The 23,118-nt window shown below is 39.4% G+C and overlaps 1 protein-coding gene across 6 annotated transcripts in view; it reads right to left on the reverse strand.

Moving 5' to 3' along the window:
• The window catches only part of LOC126291569 (replication protein A 70 kDa DNA-binding subunit-like), a 187,984-nt gene extending 165,240 nt beyond the window's left edge, over positions 1-22,744 (reverse strand). The window contains exons 1-3 of one of the 6 annotated variants that reach the window (XM_049985093.1): positions 22,295-22,744; positions 15,049-15,096; positions 10,249-10,436 (exon numbers count right to left, since the gene is read on the reverse strand). In XM_049985093.1, coding sequence (XP_049841050.1) covers positions 10,249-10,436; positions 15,049-15,096; positions 22,295-22,327 — 269 coding nt within the window. In that variant the 5' untranslated portion in view covers positions 22,328-22,744. The remainder of the gene's footprint in view (positions 1-10,248; positions 10,437-15,048; positions 15,097-22,294) is intronic. The other 5 variants (XM_049985090.1, XM_049985091.1, XM_049985094.1 and 2 more) reach the window with 5 other exon arrangements.
• Positions 22,745-23,118: the final 374 nt, after the last annotated feature.

Below are 23,118 nucleotides of genomic sequence, written 5' to 3' on the forward strand. Positions count from 1 at the left end.
TTTTATACAGGAGTGTAGAATTTCCCAGCATTTTAGAAAACGAAACTCAGGGAAAAAAGACATTTTGGAAAAATCTTTGATGTGCAACAACATGTATGCTGTGAATTTTTGTATTATGAAAGTAAAAATTGATATTCCACTAAACACTGCATGTTACTTTCCGAATCATTGAAATCGAGATTGCGATGCACTTTTGTAAGCCAGTCATAGCTCATGTGACATGATCTCATCAGCAGATGACTGCTCATATTCAGAGCATTGGATGTGGATGTAGTACACCAACATCACTGTTAAGTAGGATGAACACACAAACAGGGAAAGTTAATAGTTTAAATTAATATACATAGTGTTGCTACAAGAAAAGCAAAGTTTTTACATATAATATTGGTCTCTATGGTTAATAAGCTGCAAGAGAAGCTAAGCTTTCACATATAATGATGATCTATTTTGTGCGTGTTACGCATTAAGATAATCACACAAATGCGCCAATAAAATTTTTAATAATGACATAAATGTCTTATCTTCAGGTTTCGAAATTTTTCTAAATGGCTCTTCATCAAAGAGTTGATTTTTAAACGAGACTGAAACACTCCGTGATTTAATAACTTCATGGTACATTCTTGCACAAAATTCAACTTTTCATCTTGCAGCGCACATCTTTCTGAAAAGTCTGAAACATAAAATGTGTGTTCGAGGAAATATAAGGTATATTATTTGGTCTTAAGTACGCCAAAGTGCAGTGCCACGCCTCTTCACAAAGCATTCTTCTACCGCACATCACTATATTTCACTCTGTGGAATTGAAACATGTATATTTTGTGATGGATACCATCAAACTATATACAGGACAGTGGAAATTGAAATGTCCTGTGTTGTGTCTCCTGCTCCCAGTCGGCCGATTTGACAGCCATTAATAGCGGATGGGATTGTTCGTAATCGGGAGAACAAGTACTCTTCAGAAAATTCGAACTTTTTATTGCCTATTAGCTAATAACTTGCTGTTTTGGGTGACATGAAATTAAATAGAAGATACATAAAACCAATAAAAACAAGAGGTAAGCAAGAAATTACACATTTCTTTGATCCTTAGCTCCTAGCATTTTTTTCTCTCTAATCTTGCTACAGCTCTACATGGCACGCTTTCCTTTCTGCGAAAGAATCTATTGCCTCAATAAAGTTCGTAAAACGTTTTGCTACATGAAAAATCGGAATGTCATTATCTAATACTGAAAAAGCTGTTAACACAAACAATACCCAATATTGGTGTCGTTTCTCGATCTGATTACGTCTATTTTGTCACTGTCTGCTACATAAAACAAAATAGGCCTTTCTAATATGTCAGCAATTTTGTAGCACACACCAAATAAACGAGACTGGTTTGGCACAAAGGGCCATTTTTATAACACGATAGAATATAATTCACGAAGTACCAATATCAAATGCCCATTAGGCCTACTACAAGCAAAAAAGCTTTATTTTAGGAAATAGTTTCACATTGCATTCATATGCACCAGTTTCTCAAGCATGAGATCTAATAGTAGTATTACGAAATTTTCATATACATTTGGAATCGTTTTATTCTTCCATAATTTGTGTGACGTCCCCCCGTTTCTTCTCCTTCCTCATTCTAACAATCTTATCATCACCAATTCTGTAGTTATTCCTGCCATTGTCAAAATTTGTTCGCCGATTAACTTCACTAACCCTGCCAGAATCACAGGTTTAGCTATCGCGCGATTATTTTCCAGTTAGGTATTATTACGTATTCGTACAACACATTTTCCGCATTACTTCCACAATAGCTGCTAGCCGAGGACTGTACTACTGGGCCTTACTAGTGTAGCGATCTGGCCAAAAATTATCTGTCAATATTTCATTTTCTTGGATACACCGAGATGATAATACATAATCTTTGTCACCTGTTATTCCTGTCAGTCGTTTATATTCATTCTGGTAGTCTGAACCTATGGATTTCGCTAGTAATTACAACAATGCTGATCATTCGCAAACCGAAGTAACCACATAATCAGGCAGCGATTGGCATTCATCCGTTTCGGTTCTACTTTGCTCGTCTCGTATAGGCCCATCCCCTTTTGTCTGCGAAAAGTTTATTTCTAGATGAGACGAGGGTTCTCCCGACAGACACATCACGTACACATGCATTCAAAAATCAACTTATGATTCATTCAGAAATCAACTTATGATTCATTCAGAAAACAACTTATGATTCATTCAGAAAACAACTTAAAATGTGTTCAAAAATGTTCCAAAACCAGCAGGGAAGTGTTTCAAATCATATGAATAATTGATAGACACACATGCGCTGGCCGGTAGGAGCTTCGTGAAACAAGTTTTTTTCCTCAAGGATATGAATTTGGCATCCCCTTTTCCCGGTAGCATCTAGCTGCTTGCTGCACAGCCATCAGCCACATTCCTGTAGACAGAAGCGGGAGAATCTACTACTCAAACGCGACTCAACTGCACATGCACATGAGCCCGTTCGTTACCTCCTAAAACGAATCTAATGTAAACAGTTGTGACTTCACGCTCATCAGAGGCAATTTGTTGTTATTAAGCATTGCTTAGTCTTCCTAAAGCCTTCGACACATTTTCCAGTGGCCAGACGCTTGCACGAGCACTGTGTGATGTTGTTGTATGTGGCGCATTTCCTTTGCAATTTAAGTTATTTTAGTTTTTGTCTCTCGTTTATGTTTTATTGTTGAAGTATTATTCTGCAGTAGCGGGGTACAGTAATATCCTTTGTTAGAGTATCGGTTCTTACCAGGCAAAATTACAAAAATTTAACTGAAAACTAGAACAATGAAAAATTCCCAGTATTCTAAAAAAATCCCGGGTTTTTCCCGGATCTCCCAGTTGCCCCGGGTCGTATACACCCTGTTAACCTTATTTTTCTGAGGTAGGCTGAGCTGGTGTTTTCCATCGTGTTATCAACATACTTAAAGACATAACTTTATTCATGGGCATGAAAAGAAGCTGAATGTCAGCTGGAGTCACATATTACAATTCTACTAAAATGACCAAGCACACACAACAGTAATTTTCTACTGAAACCAACATGGTGTGAAGTACTTTGATATTTAAATCAAATTTTCCCAGAAAATTTTTGTTGGACCAAAGAAACTTTTGGATTGAACATTTTGATGGATTTGTTGCTATTTCTGTCAAAGCATAGGAACTTTTGGATTGACTACTAACAAAGAGATAGAGGGGCTGGCCAGTACTCAGCGCAGTACAGCCGATAGATACACAAAACAGAACAGAAAATTTACATTCCTAGCTTTTGTTCCTTCATCGGAGAGGAGAGAGGGGAACAAAAGAAAAGAAGGGAAAGTGGATTCAGTTACTCACAACCCAGGTTATGAAGCAACAGGGAAAGGTAAACAGGGAGAGTAGCAAGGACGGAGGCATGTTCGTCAGAGGGAGGCCAAAGATATTCTACTATTAAGTACTGTGCCAGCTTCAACCAAAGAGGATGTATACAGCAAGTAAAGAGGTGTATATTATATAAAGATAAACACAACTATGTAGGATGAAAAGATGCTGAATGGCTAAAGAGGAGAGGGAAAAAGGAGAAGACTGAAGAGTAAATGGGAGTGAGGTTGGTTAATGTAGGTTCAGTCCGGGGGGATAGTGCGATGAAAGGATGTGTTGGAGCGAAAGTTCCCATCTCCGCAGTTCCAAGGGACTGGTGTTGGGTGGGAGAAGCCAAATGACATGTACGTTGTAGCAGGTTCCTAGGTCCCTAGAATTATGCTGGACGGCATGCAACTCTGTGTGGTGTGGGGAAAATATTGTCAAGGGGTGATCTCATTTCAGGGCTTGACTTGAGAAAGTCATATCCCTGACAGAGTAATTTGTTGATGTATTCGAGGCCAGGATAATATTGGGTGACAAGGGGGATGCTTCTGTGTGGTCTGGGGGGTAGGAACATTGTTGTTGGAAGGGGAGGAATGTATTTCTCGTGAGATCTGTTCGTGGACAAGGTCTGCAGGGTAGTTGCGGGAGAGGAAAGCACTGGCCAGGTTACTGGTGTAATTGTTGAGGGATTTGTCACTGGAGCAGATACGTTTGCCACGAATACCTAGGCTTTAGGGAAGGGAGCATTTGATGTGGAATGGATAGCAACAGTCAAAGTGAAGGTACTGTTGTTTGTTTGTGGGTTTGATGTGGACAGAGGTGTGGATGTGAGCTTCAACAAGATGAAGGTCAACATCCACGAAGGTGGCTTGGGTTTTGGAGAAGGACCAGGTGAAATTCAGATTTGAAAAGGAGTTGAGGTTATGGAGGAAATTAAGAGGTGTTTCTTCACCATGAGTCCAGACCACAAAGATGTCATCTATAAACCTATACCAGGCCAGGGGAAGTAGCTGTTGAGTCTTCAGGAAAGCCTCCTCCATGCGGCCCATGAAGAGGTTGGCATAGGACGGAGCCATCCTGGTTCCCATGGCCATTCCCCTGATTTTTTTGTAGGTCTGGCCTTCAAAAGTGAAGTAATTATGGATGAGGATGAAGTTGGTAAGTGTGATACGGAACGATGGAAGATCTTCGGGTAGGCGTTGGGAGAGGTAGTGTTCAAGGGCAGAGAGACCATGGGTATTTGGGATGTTTGTGTAGAGGGATGTAGCATTTATGGTGACAAGAAAGGTTTCAGGTGGGAGGGGAGTGGGAATGGATTTGAGGCATTCTAGGAAGTTGTTTGTGTCTTTGATGTAGGATGGGAGTCTGCAGGTGATAGATTGGAGGTGTTGGTCTACCAGAGCTGAGATAGGTTCTGTTGGGGCTTTGAAGCCTGCCACAATTGGACGGCCAGGATGGTTCTCTTTGTGGATTTTGGGTAATAGATAGAAGGGAGGGGTACGTGGCTCAGGTGAAGTGAGTAGGTCTATGGAAGCCGTTGTGACGCCTTGTGAGGGACCATGGATTTTTAGGATTTTCTGCAGCTCAGTCTGGATGGAGGGAATGGGTTCCTGGGTAACAGCTTTGTAGGTTGAGGTGTCGGAGAGTTGACGCAGTCCTTCTGCCACATGCTCCACATGGTCAAGTACCACAGTTGTGGAGCCTTTATCTGCCGGGAGAATGACAATAGAGTGGTCTGTTTTCAGCTCCTTAATGCCACAGGTTTCAGCTGGGGTGATGTTGGGGGTTGTCGGAATGTTCTTCAAGGACTGGGAGGCAACACTCTCCTCTTTAGCCATTCACGCATCTTTTCATCCTACATATTTGTGTTTATCTTTATACTATATACCTCTTTACTTCTGTATGCATCCTCTTTGGTTTGAAGTTGGCACAGTACTTAACAGTAGAATATCTTTGGCTTCCCTCTGACAACCATGCCTCCATCCTTGCTACCCTCCCTGTTTACCTTTCCCTGTTGCTTCATAACCTGGGTTGTGAGTAACTGAATCCACTTTCCCTTCTTCACTTTTTTCCCCTCTCTCCTCCCTGAAGAAGGAACAAAGTTCCGAAAGCTAGGAATGTAAATTTTCTGTTCTGTTATGTGTATTTATTGGCCGTACTGATCTGAGGTAAGTACTGGCCAGCCCTTGTATCTCTTTGTTAGTAGTTGTTTCACATCTTTATACGAGATTTTCCATTAATCATTTAGAACTTTTGGACTGAACATTTTGATGGATTTGTTGCTATCTGTAGGCTCGGAGAGAAAACTTATACAACAAAATTAATGAGCTAAATCAATGTGAATTGGATTTTCATAGTTTTGCAAGTACTATTCCAGAGGACATTGAAAACATATCTCCCAAAACAATTTTGCATTTCACTGACTATCATTGCAATCATACGAACAGAGGAATATTTCACACTGCAGAAAATTTGGAAATCTTCTACAAGAATTTCCTTGTGATCAGTTGCTGCAGCTGTTTAAAATAGCTGCTCAAGTCTGTAATATGCTCAAAATAAAATACATGTGCGAAAGCGTGTTTTCAGCAATGAAACCAAAGCTGTTCACCTGGCTGGAGCAATCAGTTTGGTGGTCAGCAATTTGACTCCAAAAATCGAAATGCTGCCAAAAGATAATTTTCTTTAAAAATATTGATCAATGAGATGCGTTCCTACCTTTTCAAATTTAATGAGCTTGCTCCGAACTTCACAGTTCTGTGTAAAATAAGTGAAATACCTTTATATTCCTTCCTTATAGTCATTTTTTTATTTTTATACATATATTTCTTTTTTTGTAAATATGAAATTAAAAGTGTGTTGACAGGCTTCTAAACTGAGTGGTCAAAATCTGTGGACCAAAACGGATAAGTGTTCTCCACCTGCAACTAGCAGGACAGCTGCAGTTGATGGAAGCTTTTCCCGTAGCACAGACAAGGTACAGGCACATCTCGCTGTCACACGGACTGCCCTGGCCATGGCAAGTGGGCAGCTCCTGGGCCTGGTCTAGGTCTAGGAGCTCTGGTCTAGGAGCTCTGGTCTAGGAGCAATGAAGGGGCAGAGGAGCATGTAATCTTACTGACAGAAGAATATGAATATAATAGTGGGAAACATTCCACGTGGGAAAAATATACCTAAAAACAAAGATGATGTAACTTACCAAACGAAAGTGTTGGTATGTTGATAGACACACAAACAAACACAAAAACACACACGCACAATTATTATTATATTCATATCATCAATTTGAACCCAACAATTACGTTTGTTATTGTCACTGTTGCATTTCGAAATCTTTTGTCATCTTACTTTCTCTTTCTGTTTTTGCAAATAGTTTCACTTTGCATTCACCTTCTCCTTTTTACCTCCCTCTTTCCTGATGAAGCAACTGTGGGCTGCGAAAGCTTGAATTTTGTTTGTGGGTCTGTGTTTATTTGTGTGTCTATCAACATACCAATACTTACGTTTGGTAAGTTACATCATCTTTGTTTTTTGACAGAAGAATATAAATGACATAGTTGTTTGTGGGGCCCAAAGTATCCACAGTGTACAGTGCAGAAAGAAATTGTGCTTTGCAGGAAATATCTGATGCACTCCACATCCTAACTGGAGAAGTAAGGAAGAAGACAAACATCGTGCAGTCCAAAGTACGAGGCCCTGTGTCAATAGTTGGTTCCTCATGACAGAACCACAAGTAAGGAATCGCTGCCTGACAAGACAGCAACAAATGGGGAATGCCAGCACAGACACATACTCTAGAGGTTCTGTACACCGCCGCTGATGAAGTGGTACTGATGCCGGAGCGCAGTGCCACTCGGCCCAGTCTGCGATCACCACTTACGACGACAGCACTGTCTTTCTCAGGTCCAGCAGTGCTAGCTGTATTAGACGACAGAACTGTATCGAAATTTATAGTCAATTGAACACTGAAATGAGGCATTCTGTACTGTGTCACGTGATACATTACCGAGTACAGCGACAGTAACAAATACCTAAGTGATATAACTGTGGACAAGGATTGTTTCCGAGCTAAGTATTCCACCTCGTTCAAGTTTTAATAATGTGATCTCATATTCTGAGCCGAAACAAGGCCCCGGGAGTAGACAACATTCCATTACAACTACTTACGGCCTTGGGAGAGCCAGTCCTGACAAAACTCTACCATCTGGTGAGCAAGATGTACGAGACAGGCAAAATACCCTCAGACTTCAAGAAGAATATTATAATTCCAATCCCAAAGAAAACAGGTGCTGACAGATGTGAAAATTACCGAACTATCAGTTTAATGAGTCACAGCTGCAAAATACTAACGCGAATTCTTTACAGACGAATGGAAAAACTGGTAGAAGCCGACCTAGGGGAAGATCAGTTTGGATTCCATAGAAATGTTGGAACACGTGAGGCAATACTGACCTTACACCTTATCTTAGAAGAAAGATTAAGGAAAGGCAAACCTACGTTTCTAGCATTTGTAGACTTGGAGAAAGCTTTTGACAATGTTGATTGGAATACTCTCTTTCAAATTCTTAAGGTGGCAGGGGTAAAATACAGGGAGCAAAAGACTATTTACAATTTGTACAGAAACCAGATGACAGTTATAAGAGTCGAGGGGCATGAAAGGGAAGCAGCAGTTGGGAAGGGAGTGAGACAGGGTTGTAGCCTCTCCCCGATGTTATTCAATCTGTATATTGAGCAAGCAGTAAAGGAAACAAAAGAAAAATTCGAAGTAGGTATTAAAATCCATGGAGAAGGAATAAAAACTTTGAGGTTTGCTGATGACATTGTAATTCTGTCAGAGACAGTAAGGGACCTGGAAGAGCAGTTGAATGGAATGGACAGTGTCTTGAAGGGAGGATATAAGATGAAAGCAAAATGAGGATAATGGAATGTAGTCGAATTAAGTCAGGTGATGCTGAGGGAATTAGATTAGGAAATGAGACACTTAAATTAGTAAAGGAGTTTTGCTATTTGGGGAGTAAAATAACTGATGATGGTCGAAGTAGAGAGGATATAAAATGTAAACTGGCAATGGCAAGGAAAGCGTTTCTGAAGAAAAATTTGTTAACATCGAGTATTGATTTAAGTGTCAGGAAGTCATTTCTGAAAGTATTTGTACAGAGTGTAGCCATGTAGGGAAGTGAAACATGGATGATAAATAGTTTGGACACGAAGAGAATAGAAGCTTTCGAAATGTGGTGCTACAGAAGAATGTTGAAGATTAGGTGGGTAGATCACATAACTAATGATGAAGCATTGAATAGAATCAGGGAGAAGAGGAGTTTGTGGCATAGCTTGACAAAAAGAAGTGACCGGTTAGTAGAACATGTTCTGAGGCATCAAGGAATCACAAATTTAGCTTTGGAGGGCAGCCTGGAGGGTAAAAATCTTAGAGGGAGACCAAGAGATGAATACACTAAGCAGATTGAGAAGGATGTAGGTTGCAGTAGGTACTGGGAGATGAAGAAGCTTGCACAGGATAGAGTAACATGGAGAGCTGCATCAATCCAGTCTCAGGACTGAAGACCACAACAACAACAACAACAACAACAACATTCTGTGTGTATTTTAGTATCTGTTCTATCTCCTCCAGAAGTAGATCTAGGCTTGCTAAGACCCACCACAGTGCCATCATGAGAATGGAGAATTGGCTATGAAGAAGCTGTGTGAGAGGGGTGCTGCAACTGCCCACAGGTGACCAAAAGCGCATCCGGCACAACATTTCAACAGAACGTTGGCGATGTTTAACCACAATACACAAGACTTTTTGCACTGATTTGTGGCTGTTGATGAAACCTGGAGCCTCATTACACACCAAAGCCAAATGGTAGGCAAAACAATAGACAAAGACTTGTGAAAGTGCAATGAAGGAAGCAAAGACTATTTTGTCTGATGGATAGATGATGGCCACTGTTTTACTTTTACTTTTTTATTCCCTACGAATAATCCTCCTAGATAACTTGGAAAAAGTCAGAACCCTAATTGGTTAGTATTATGCCTTATTGTTGGATTGTTTGAAACATGTGTTGGCTGAAAAAAGACCAAGGTTGGCACACAAAAAAGTGCTCTTTCACCAGGATAATGCATCATCCCATATATCAGCAATAACAATGACGGAAGTGCATTCCTCATCCATCCCATTCACCGATCTAGCCCCAAGTGACTTCTTCATGTTCTCGAACTTGAAACTTTGGCTTGCTGGGAAGAAATTTTCATCAAATGAGGAAGTCATAGGTGCAGTCAACGAGTATTTTGCATAGTATGACAGAACATATTTTTCCAACAAGACGAAAAAGCTGCAGGATCACTGGACTAAGTGTATGTCCCTCAAAGGAGACTATGTCGAGAAACAATGTGAGCTGTTTGTGAAATAAACATTTTTTCCTCACTATTTTCTCAGACTTACCAAACCATCATTGTACTAGTCATTGCCCATATTCAGAAGCACGTATGACCTTAGAATCAGACATGACTAATTCATAATATGTTTCTATTGCACTTTCAAACACTGATTGTGTAACACAGAAATGTATAAAACACCACAAATCTCCCCAAGCCTCTAGCATGAAATGGTACTCATGTCAGTGATTTTTCATTCTATGCTCAGCAGTTGCAATATGACACTGTCTTCTGAACAAATCCCATTGTTCAAAATGTTCCTAAAATGACACAAAGACAGAAAGAGAAACGAAATGGAGAACCTATTATAGTACTTACAATGAGATTACATCCACATCCTTGTTTTGTCATTAAATAACTAAGATTTCTCTAATGAATCTGAAAACCTAACAAAAGTAAGTGAACTTTCCGTATCAAAAGTATCAAATATGAACTCACTCTGTTCCCCTTTCCCCACTGTTAAACATCCAACGGTTCAATCGGACCACTGAGTATTCTGACAACTCTCCAGATGCCAGCTTGTCTTTCAACTCTGTTGCAAGCACCGCGCTGTTCTGGTGGCAGCTATCAGAAACCTGGAGGTGGTACCTCTCACTTGATTCTGCACCATCTATTCTCCCGCTGCCCTGCAAATTGAGAGGCAAGTGTGTTAAGCAAATCAATCAAACAATTAGCATGGAAATTACAAGGGCCACTGTTGCCCTTATTATATGTTATACAACTTGGACTTTGTGAAATTTCCAGCTTTGTGTATGAAATATGGGGTAAATTTACTTGAAATATTAGTACCACCTGATAACAAATTAAATGACTCAATTTTATATTATGTTGTTCAAATCTTTCTGCTGCATTTTCCTAACTTCAGAGTTCTCAAACAGCTTTCATATTAAAACAGAATTTTTTGATATATTGAGCACTTCATATCAATCCAGAGAAGGCAGTACTGAGGTGTAGTAGGTGAAGTAGCACATCACCAAAACTTTTTTCTTGACACATTAAAAAAAAAAAAATATTTACCTTAACATGTTATTCCAGTTTTCACTAAAACATTCTCTTCTGTTTGGTACTGCATGGAATTGTCTTGCAGCACATTCAGTATTCTGCAGGCAAAATGAAGTAGCCTTCCCCATACTCACAACTCAACCTTATGGGGAGTGCGATAGGCAGAACATAACTGTATGGTTACTACAGTAACCGTGACGTCACTTGCTCAAATTACTATCTGGAGGGGGCATGTAGTGAAGTAGAAAGATATTTTATGCTTGGCTACTTCCAGTTCCAGATGGTGATATTAGTCTGCAGCTCTGGTTGTTCTGTGCATGGAGGCCACATCCATCGACAGTACATTTGGTGAGGTATGTTATAGGGAAATGGGTGGAGTTCGGAAAGGCCAACCAGAAATCCGGGTCAGGGAAGACTTACCAGATAACATGAGAAGGAAAGATTGATTGTTCAGTCTTCCCTTCTCATCCTGTCTGCCGTCTTCAGAGACCCATGGCTGTGGGTGACTTTTTTGAACTCTATCCCTTTTCCTAGTCCTCTCCAGTTCTTTTCCTTCATCCCTCTTCCTTCCCCTTCAACCCTTCCGCCAAAAGAAGGAGCCTCTAGCTCCAGAAGCTTGCACAAGTAATACCTTTTCTTATATGTATGTTCACCTGCCGCCACTGGGTGAGTAGATTTTGTGTCTCTATATTTATTTATTCCACACTGTACCAAGCCTTGTATTATGAAATTTTTGATCATGTTTTAAAGAAAATACATGAGAGATTGCATGATTGAAGAAAAAAAAATCCAGCTTGTTTACCTTGCTGATACAACAAAATTTGAAGAATGCCACACGTTTTCCTTTTAGTGCACTTGAAAACTTATAATATTCCTCTGGGCCTGTACTATCGGAAACAATGTTTAAATAATGAAGTCTTTGTTTTATATGCCAATGAAAAGTAAAGATATATTTCCACTGGAAAAATGTCATAAATGCTTCATGAAAATAAGGACACTTTTATGTATACTTATAAACTTTTCTCCCCTATTCTGTCCATCTCTTCTACTACAGAACCTGCAGGATGAAACTTTTCTCTTTTAGTTACAATAAAAACATGTACCTTAGGAAAGAAATTTTAGAAATGTGACTCTTTTCTTTAGCAAATATTTCAATTAAGAAAAAACGTCTAGCACTGTCAATAAAAACACAGTCACTCTATGAAGCCATCATTGACAAGTTTGTAGCCTTAAAGTACCGATGGATTGATTTGGTTGACTAAACATAGTTATGTTCCATTATTAAGACAAGCATCTTAAACATAGCTTATGTGTTACTTCCCTGCTAAGTTTCACCTAACTTCCCAGTCATTAGCCACCACCGATTCAGATTTCCAAGCCATTACAGTCCGTTCTGTTTGAAAATTATGAGCCAGAATCATTACTTTTCCTCCATCCAGCTACAGAAGAAGTATTTTAAAATTCCTGCAACTCTGAATGGTGGTTCAATGATACTTAAAATTTTGTACATAAATACATATATATGTTTGGAAATTAATAAGTAAAGAGTAACCTCTATAACAAGATGAGCACTTTCTAAAGGAGTCAGCATCACAATATTGATGTGCTCAATTTAGACCAGTGCGCCTTTCAACAGCTGAACACTTCTTAACCTACAATTAGCCAAGGTCTCACTGATTTATAAGAGTGGTATACTCGATTGTATGATACCACCCGTCTGCTTTGACTGATGACATAGATTCACTGTGTCACATTGTGTTGTGTGACGTCAATGAGCCGTGGTGTGTGTGTGTTTTGGAGTGAAAGCGAAATTTTGTTTGTTGTAGAGTGCACTGAGTATGAAAAGGTGGCATGCTCTAGCATTTTAAGTATGTGGTGACGAAGTGTATGTGAGGAACGTTATTGTGCCATTTAGTGTGTTACAGTCATATGAAATTATTTGTTGGCAAAATGGAATATATTGTGTAGAATGTTGTCATACTGTGCCCGTCCCGAAAGATCCCAGAATGAATTATGTTAAAAATCATTTATTCAATGTCAGTTTACAATCCTTGAAAGTATTCACTGTGTGCTGCAATGCATCATTGCCAATGCTTCATCCAATCATCAAAGGCACACTCCTTTAGTATGGTCACTGAAGCTACTTTTACCATCCCCAGCACCGCATGTCGAGTTCCTTTCATGGTGCTTTTGGCCCTTAGGAACAAAAAGAAGTCCCCTGGTGCCAGATTGGGGCTGTACAGCAGCTGGGACAGCGGTGCCTCCCTGTTTTGGCAACCGTGAGACATTAGCATGATGCACAATCGTGGTGCACAATCCAATTGTCACAAATTTCTGTTCAGACGTGTTGAATCCTGCTGCACAACCGTTTGAGCAGTTCACGGTAAAACTCCCCATTGACTGTTTGTCCTTGTGAAACGAAATCACTGTGAACCACACCTTTTCAATCAAAAAAACACAATGAGCAATGCCTTGATTCATGATTTGCTCTTCTTTGGTTTTTTTCAGGTGAGGAGGGTACTAAGTGTGCCACCTGCTGCTCCGATACTTTGTTTCGGGGTTGTACCAAAAAATCCACCTCTTTTCTGCTGTGATCACTTTATCCACTTCGTATCACTCATAAAATTCCTGGTGGTGCTCATACAATTCCTGGCACTTGAGCAAATGCACTTCATCTCACTCATCAGGACTTCTGGCAGCATATTTGCACAAACTTTTCTCATTTGAATATTCTCAGTTAAAATGTGGTGAATGATTGTTTTGGGTATTTCACACTCATCTGCAATCATCAAGACACTTACCTCTTGGTCTTGTGCACAACTTGATGCACTTTTTGCACCAAGTTGCCCGTTTGTGATGTCAAGGGGCGTCCCGAGTGGTCATCGTCGATGGACTCCTGACCTTCCTGGAACCTCTTGTGCCACATGAAAGTTTGGCTTTGTTTCTTTGTCCTGTCACCGTAGGCCTTGAGAAGCATTTCAAGCATCACCGCCACCAGTTTCACACAGAACTTGACTGCATAATGCTGCTCCAAAAACTGGTCCATATTTTGCTCAATGATGGTGCAGTAGATACCTGTGGACGGAGGTAATCCTGCCTCAAAGCTTACATAACCCACCAACTTCTTTGGCTGAAGCTCCGACCTACCAGCCAGAAATTACCAACTAACAAAAATCATTCCAGGAACTTTTGGGACAGATCCTGTATAAAACAGAAAATGTCATTAAATTGAAACTGTTCTCTTAGGTCCCTGCGTAACCACTGAGTTAAGTAGATTAAAGTTTTTAATTAAATTACAGGACAAGATAGATGGTTCAATGTTTATTAATACCAAACATGCCACTCTATTATTAATAAAGAATGATCTACCAAACTTCTCCCACGATTCACATAAAAAATATTTATCCACTATGTTTATCGGAAAACATTTTCTCACCGGTTCCGCCATCTTGTTATATGCGACTTGTCATTCATATGATCACTTACCATCATTCAATGTGCATACAGTTGCCAACTGCAACATGCAACAGAGAAGCTGACAACATGCACTTTTCCTGTATGGTTGAGCTATACAGATGAACTGGAGATTGGCGTATTGGCTTTTCTGTTTGTAGGGGGGGGGGGGGGGTGGTTCTTGGTATTCTTGTCTAGGGTTGAGCTGTACTGGAGATTGGGGTACCACGATTGTATGCTGTATTTTGAACTGTTTTGTCAGGTTTTATTTTTTGACAGTTTCAAGTGTTTTGTTGTTGTGGTGTTGCTTCTTGAACAGTGTTCCTTTTATTGTTGAATTTTTAGTTTGTCCTCATCCAAAACCTGCTATTTTTCCATGTGATTGTCCTACTAATTTCACTGGGTTTAATCAGTATGTTGGTTCATGCGGTATTTGTATTTTTGTGGGTGCTACAATCAAAGTTTTGGTCGCCATGTTATGCTGAAAATGGGGGTTTGTGGTATGCTGATGACATAATTGGTCAAAGCAGATAGATGATACCCCTGTCTCCAATAGTTTCTATAAGAGCACAGAGAAAGAGAGAGAGAGAGAGAGAGAGAGAGAGAGAGAGAGAGAGAGAGAGAGAGGGGGGGGGGGGGGGTAATACGCACAGGGTAGTGTTGACAATTCCAACAAACATTTCAAAGTAAATTTCTTTCTACCAGACAGCACATGTACCTGATCAAACACTCGTACAAAAATCGGCAGTAAATTGGGAGATTGGCGTCACCTGTAATACTCACCAGTATCTGCATTACTGGACCTTCAACAGTCCCACCACGCATTATAGTCTGCAAATTAGAAGAAGCAAACTATTACAAAACATGTCACACTGCAATGTGTCCATGATTTTCAATAAGCTACAAAGTTTACACTTGCATTATTATTTATTTAGGGGACATTCCACATCAAGGGGACCAAGGGTCCCCACTCGACCACCTCCAAACCTACTGAAATTTTGTGCAAAGGTTCTATATGGTCTCTGATGGTTATATAAAAGATTGCAGCTCAGTATCTTTAGTGTTTGAATTTTTAGGTGCTTTTCAACAGATGCTACTCACCTTTGCATCACATACGAAGGTACAAATATACTAACTTTGCTAGGCTTTTTTACAAGTTCCAGCAAACGTTTGGTCATTTGCTTATACATACGACTTTTTATGCTGAATTACATTATCACAAAAACAAAAACTGGGGATTTAACCACACCTAGAAACAAGCTCTAAAGTGGCTAAAAGATCCGTCTCGCAATTCTGGGAGTCAAGGCTCGACTGACTACTGTTACTTTTTCATATGACCCAATCACATTGAAACTTCAGAGGGTTATTCTCACTTATGATTATATATGGATCAAAGATATGCATCTGCAAAATTTTCTACAAGCAGATCTTAGGATATTTTTGGGAGGCTCTATCTCAAGTGTGTCCTGTTCAATCCTTTTTTTCTTGCCATAGCTGGAATAAGGATGCTTTAAGCTTTCAAAGCTATATTGTTTGCATTTTGATGAGTAAGAATGCATCTCAAAAGATATTATTTTAGCACTTCGGGAAGATTGAAATCACTGGTAATTAATTAGTGGTGATTAGTTATTTTTTATTCAAGTATATGAATCATTTTCAAACACTGACTTAACTCATGTCATAAAAACAAGTGTAATATACACCACAGTAAATTTGCAAAACAAAAATACTAAAAAGTCAGTTCCATTTTTGGGTGAACAGTTCTACAGTACTGGCAAAGACAGACTGTGGATAACTGTAATGTCTTCCTGATGATGATGATGCTTTTAAAATCATGAAAATATGTTGCTCAGGAATCCAGCAGGTGTCTTTAACAGTTGGTCAGTTGAAGGAACAAGCAGAACCACGCGGATGCATAAAGGGTACTTCTCATATGGATGAATGAAAAGCATTAGCGAGTGGTTTGCACAAGAAGTTTAAGAGAAGAACTGGCATCCACAGCATTGTGAGACATGTAAATGTTCATGTGAAACTAATTTCTAACCTATCAAAAATTGTCATACATACATGCAACATACTGTCCTGGTTGTAAACCTGCAATTGAGATTGCTAGAATTTCATAATCTGTTTCGAAGGCATTACCTACAAATGCTGCAGCATCATTGGAAACTCTGCTTACTCTGAGCTGATTATAGTTAATTAACTTAAATTAATGGATTTTCTCTTGTTTTAGAAATTTTAAGTCCCCTGTCAAACCTTGTTTCTTGATCAGAATGAATTTTTTCAGTTTATCCTTTTCGTATATAAGAAGTTTCATGTCTTGAATACTATCACCACAGAATTTGAACAAGCCATATGGGGTCAATATCTGGTTATCTAAGGGGCTCTGTACACTGGCACAGGCTGCAAGGGCTTTTGCTGTCCCCCCCCCCCCCATGCCATCACAAGGCGATTTACCATGGCCTGTTCCAAAACAATACCATTTGATAGTAAAGGTAAAATCCTTTCTGCACAGGAATAAATTGATGAAGTTTTTGAAATTCTTATATTGAGCAAGTGATCCTACACTAAAGTAATAAATGTTGTTAATGTTTTCAATCTTTGCCTTTAAATATGGTATTAACTTTATTTGAAAGGCATGGACAGCAATGGTATAATGACAGAAACAGTCACTGATCATACTAATGCTAATACTATGAAACCTCACATAACGAGCATAATTCGTTCAGAATCTTACTCGTAGGGTGAAACACTCATAAAGAGGAACAATTTATCCCGTATAAATCAATGTAAAATATGATAGTGGGTTCCATGCAGAAAAAGTACTAAAAGCTTTGTCTTTTCATGACATTTATTCACACAAAATTATACACACAGTATTACATACTTTATTATTCATGATGCATAACTAATTCTTTCTTGCTAGGAAGCTATCTACAGTCATTTGTTTATGCCAATGCTTCAACACTTTGCAAAAACGTGACACAGCATTATCATGAAACAAATTCGTAGTGTGCATAGCCACCGTTTTACTGGAATGACAATTTTCAATGTGTAATGAGACCAATTCCCATGCTTTCAGCATTTCCCTTATTGCACCAAATGATTCCTATTTTGCTGTTACCGCCTCCTCATCCTTCTCTGAAGAAATGCTCTCCACCACTTCTTGCTGTGAAACCCATTGCAACTACATAAAGTCTTTGGTGGTCATTTCTTGGCTGTGATCTTCCACAAGCTCATCAATATCGCTATTATCCACTTCTAGTCCCATGCTCTTGGTCAAAGAGACAATAAAATTGACTACAGGCTCCACAAGTACCGACTCCAATGCCTCCAAGTCACATTCGACCATGCACTCCGGCCAAAGCTTCTTCCAAGCAGAAGTGAGAGGATCCTCTTGACGCAGGCAATGATTTTGAGGTGATATTTCCAATACTCTCTGAGAGGAATGAGATTGGTAGTTTCAGTCAAGTCAAAGCAAGTCCTCGAAGAGTGCTTTAGTGTAGAGCTTCTTAAAGTTTTAAATAATCTGCTGGTCCACAGACTGGAGCAATGGAGTGGTGCTGGAAGCCAGAAATTTGACCCTGATGAAATGAAATTCTTCAAGGATGTGGTCTTGTAGGCCTGGAGAATGGGCAGGAGCATTGTCCATAACAAGCAAGACAAGGAGTGGCAGATTCATCTCAAGCAAATATTTTTTCACCAAAGGACCAAACACTTCACTGATCCAATCACAAAAAGCATCACATGTCCCCAAGCCTTGTTGTCGGACCTCCACATCACATTAAACCTGCTCTTCTGAACTTTACACTTCTTGAAATATTGTGAAATTTCTGAATGGTGAACAAGCAGCAGTTTAATTTTCTAATCACTGCTTGAATTTGCACGGAATAGCAGTGCGAGGCTGTCTTTCAATGGCTTATGACTGGAAACTCAGTCTCCTCTGCTGTTATAAAGATATGCTTCAGCATCTTTTTCCAGAATAGACCTGTCCCATTATAATTAAAAACCTGTTGCGGCAGGTAACCCTCAGAATCTAAGAGCATATTGGAATTGCTGATGAAGTACTCTGCTGCTTTTGTGCCAGAGCTGGCTGCTTCGCCATGTGTCACAATGCTGTGGATGCCAGTTCTTCTCTTAAACTTGTTGTGCCTACCACTTGCAAATGCTCTTCATTCATCCATATGAGGAGTACCCTTCCGACATCATCCAGAACACAAAATCATTGTTTAGACACTCTCGTCAACCCCTTTGAAACATCCACCTCCTTAATTTATCCTCATTTTGGAGGATAGCCCAAATAGTTTATGTACAGTGACTTTATGTGCATACTAAATCAGCAACGTCACACCACATTGTTTTTCAATGATTTTACATTCCACTTCAAAGGTCTTTTCTTTCACTTACGGTCATCTTCTTGCAGCTTTATCTTTGAGTGCATTTCTACGAAGGTCATTAAAATTTGCATACAAAGAAACAGTGTGTGACCACTAGTTTCAAAAAATGTGTCACGCTAACCATAGAGCCTGGAAATCGTAACGCATGCTCTTTCCAGATATGGCATGAAAAAAAGGATTCAGCAAAACACAGTTGAGATGTTACCTCCCAAAAAATTCCTAAAATTTGAATGTATCCATATACAGACATCATAGGTGGGAATAACCTTCTGAAGTTTTTGTCTGATTGGTTCATATAAAAAGTAGCAGTAGTTGGTCAAACCTTTGCTCTCAGAATTGTGTGACAAATTTTTTAGCCACTTTAGAGGCACAGTGTGATCCAGCATAAACAGTCCGTAACTTTTAAATAAAGCCTGACAGACTTGGCACATCTGCAGCTTCATACGTGATGCAAAGGTGAGCAGCATCTCTTTAAAAGCCCCTAAACATTCAACCACTAGAGATACTGAGCTGAAATTTTGTCTATAATCATCAGAGACCAGTACAACCTTCACACAAAATTTCATTACAATTGGAGATGATAGAGTGGGGACACTTTTTAACATTTGACCCTTTGATTTGGAATGGCCCTTAGTTTACATATAACTTGAAGACTTCTTGTAACAATGCATAATAATTGTGTTGTAACACACAGTTCGGTAAGTTCAAATATCTATTGCTATGTCAAGAGAGAAAATATTTGATCTAATCACATTATGAGGCAGAGGGAGGGCATAGGGAAAGTGTGAAGTGCAAACTATCCAGAAACATGTACTGTGCTTAAACCAGCAACAGTGGAGTAGAAAACATACCAAGGTCTCTGCTAATACATTACAGAAGAACTGTCTGAGATCCGGTTCAGGCAGAACTGTATTTAAATATGGAAACTGAGGAGAAAGAGGAATCATCAGCAGGCGATTCTATAGCAACTGCAGAGCCCCCATAATGTTTGTTAGTACCTATCAAGATTTTACTGCAGAAGACATGGTAGGTGTTTACAGTCCAGAGGATTTGACTGGACTTATTAATGTATTTAAGTATTCAATATAAAACAAAATATGTACTTCAGTCTTATTTCCATAATTGGTTTGTCTTTGCATAATCCTTTAACCAATGTTTCACTAACTGTAGGAACTTTTTGAGATACAGTTGGCTTTGAGATACAGAAAAAAAAGATGCAAACCTTTGAAATGAATTTCTTATTGCCAAATATCGAAGACTATTAGTAAATTTCCACTTCACAGGAATTGATTTTCTGAAGTTTGTGTATTTCTTTGAAAATATGTGTCTATCAGATTCATCACAATTTTAAAAAGAGGCACTGACATCCCAATGAAGTTACGGATACAAAAAGCAGTGCCTTCTTCTACATTCAGATCGTGCAGAATACCATTCCAGCCACGTCTGCTGAAGTACGTTTTCTTTTTTCTAAACATGAGAAATATACCTATGTCCCTAATGAACATTTTGCAGTACGCCAGCATCACTTTGCAGGCAGTGGAATTTCACACACACACACACTGAGAAATATACCTATGTCCCTAATGAACATTTTGCAGTACGCCAGCATCACTTTGCAGGCAGTGGAATTTCACACACACACACACACACACACACACACACACACACACACAAAGATGTGTTTGTAGTTGGCGTGGACAGGGACATGCACAGGAAACATAGTTGCAAACATGTCACTTACAAAACTGTGTTTTTAAACTAAGTGCAAATGCGCCTAGGAAAGATAGGGCTATGTGTATGAAATTGTTGTAGTATTACTCGATGTAAGCGGCCATACCACACATGTACAATGATGAATATGACTTGCATGGCCAATAGGGGCGAAAAAGTGCACTTACAATGTCAACAGCTGTTGCACTGTGTGCTGATGTTGGTAACAACGGATGAACAACTGGAATTGAATAGGATGAATCATATGTTTATTATCAGCAGCCAATCAGTAACTTTGTTTGTAATTTGCTATGGTTTGTAAATAAAGTTCGTTGGTATTTTGTTGTATTACCTTACAATTTAACCACATTGCCTGAATTTCTGGCAAAATCGGATGGCCAACAGCAGCATCCGATTCCACTGCTCTGCTTTGACGCAAGACGTAATGGTGTTGTGGTGAGTGACCTCACTACAGCACGGACTTTTTGGGTTGGTTGTGTTTGTAGATGTCGTGTTGTTATATTTGATGGTTTCTTCTGTTGGTGGATGTGGACATGCTGAGTATATCATGTGGTATAGGGTTCATTCAAGTTTTGGTTGTCATCGTGTTAATGTGGATTTGAATTTAGGTAGTTGGTGCGGTAATGTGAGTTGTGAAAGTGTTTTCAGTCAGATATGGCATTTAAGTCCACAAGCGTATCGTTATGTTCCGAGATGGGTGATGATATGATGTTTGCCTTGCAGTTTCACCACGTGTTTGGCCTTATTGCTGAAATGGTATTGCTGGAGCCTTTTGTTGGTAAGTAATTTTTGTTTTCGTTTACTGTATGGTAACTGTGATGTTTAGTGTTTTGTATATCTATGGTAGGTTACCTGTGTATTTTTTTTTTTTAGACTGATGCACTGAATACAGCATATTTGGGGTTTTGGTTCCACTTTTGGTTTTTGCCAACAACAGCTGCGGTTGAGCTGTATAAGTTTAGGGCTTGTAGGTGGTGTTTTTTTGTACTGGTAACAGCGGTTGAGCTATATAGTTCAAGGGAAATGTCCGATTCCTGTAGTTTTGTTGGTTTAATGGAATGGTGTAATTTACACTTTTCCGGGTATTATTTGTATTGGGATGGTGTGGTACTTTTTTATTGTTGTATATATAGTTTGTCCTTCCGCCCCTAAGGCCCCAAACCCATTTCATTTCTAGAATGAGAGTTATTGTGTAATTTTTATTATCGTTCGTTTTTGTTGATGAATGCATGCAGTGACGTCATTGTCATTTTGGACACGCTGGAAGTAGCATTTTCGCTATATTGACGACGTCACTGGTCAAAGCACATGGGTGGAATCGGACGCTTCTGTATTGGCAAATCGGAAATAAGAAGATCGGTATATCACTGCAACAACAAACGTAAATCTCTGACTACGGAACATATCAGTCTATTACGACAACAGTATTTCATATTGCGATGCGTTGATTTCGCCTACGCACAGGCCATTCCAATCTAACCAAGGCCTCTGGCTGGTTTGCCTGCCCTCGCCTTGTGACACCATCATACAGAACTACAACCAACCACTGTATATTTGTTCATGTTATGACAACTACCTACCAAAGTAACATTCTCACCAAGGCTCTGGCTGGTTCGCCTCCCCCCGCCCTTGTGACATCATCATACACAACTGCAACCAACCACTGCATATTTGTTCATGTTATGACAACTACCTATCAAAGTAACATTCGGTTTAGTTTTCTTCTCTAAACAAAATTAACGCCTGTGTTACATCTATGCGCAGCAAAAACATGCCCTTAAAAAGTTCATTTCCGTTTCGCCATACCTATCCGTGGTACTGTGGTAGGTTACTGCGAATCTGTTTACGTGAAACCAGAAAGTTTTAACTGCCACTTAGAAGAAATGAAGCGTTTCACTTACGGCAAGTGCTCCCTCTGTGAGTTGCCACTTCATGTTGACGGTAACAATTGTATGTTGCTAAAACATCATGCACACACAGCTGAGAATCATTAACTAAAGTTCAATTATGTTAGGTTATCTCCCGTCCCCCAAAACGCAGATCCACGGGAAAGCACCGTCACAGATATTAAAGTAAATACTGTACAGTAGTTCAATGTACATAGAAGACGACGACTTCCGAAAAGCTATTAGTTTTAGACCTTGAGCAGTGAAAATGTGGAAAATATCGCACCATTGCTGGACGACGATGGCATTTAAAATGAAACAATAAAAATCCATGAACAATATCTTCAAGTATTCCTATTCATGGATAAATTCCTATCGTAGCGATCAAGACTGCCGATCGCTGTATTTGGATTGTGGTGTTTAATCGCGGCTGTAACATGTTTACGCGCCGTCCGCCACAGGGCTGTTTTCAGCTTTCACTTTAGAGTTCTGTGGGCCAAACGGTTATTTTGGAGTATACGTTATCACGGTGACAGTTATGTTTTATATCAATTATTTTTGACGTTATGAATTAACTCTCAGTTATTTTTCACTGCCAAATTCTCTGAATCGTGCCATAAACTTAGCATATTAACTGTCATTTCATATTATACGTATACAGGTTATCTGTCGCTATTAGAAATATTATCCTCACAGCTACAACAGGAAATAAACGGAACTATGCTACAGCGCTTTTAAAGTGAAGTGTTAAAGACGAGTACATTAAGTCTTGTGATTTATCTCTGTATGTTATGGGACAATAAAAATTATGGTTCTGAAGTATGAGCTAATAAGTAAGC

Source organism: Schistocerca gregaria, chromosome 9 (assembly GCF_023897955.1).
Source record: "Schistocerca gregaria isolate iqSchGreg1 chromosome 9, iqSchGreg1.2, whole genome shotgun sequence".
NCBI classification, from domain to species: domain Eukaryota; kingdom Metazoa; phylum Arthropoda; class Insecta; order Orthoptera; family Acrididae; genus Schistocerca; species Schistocerca gregaria.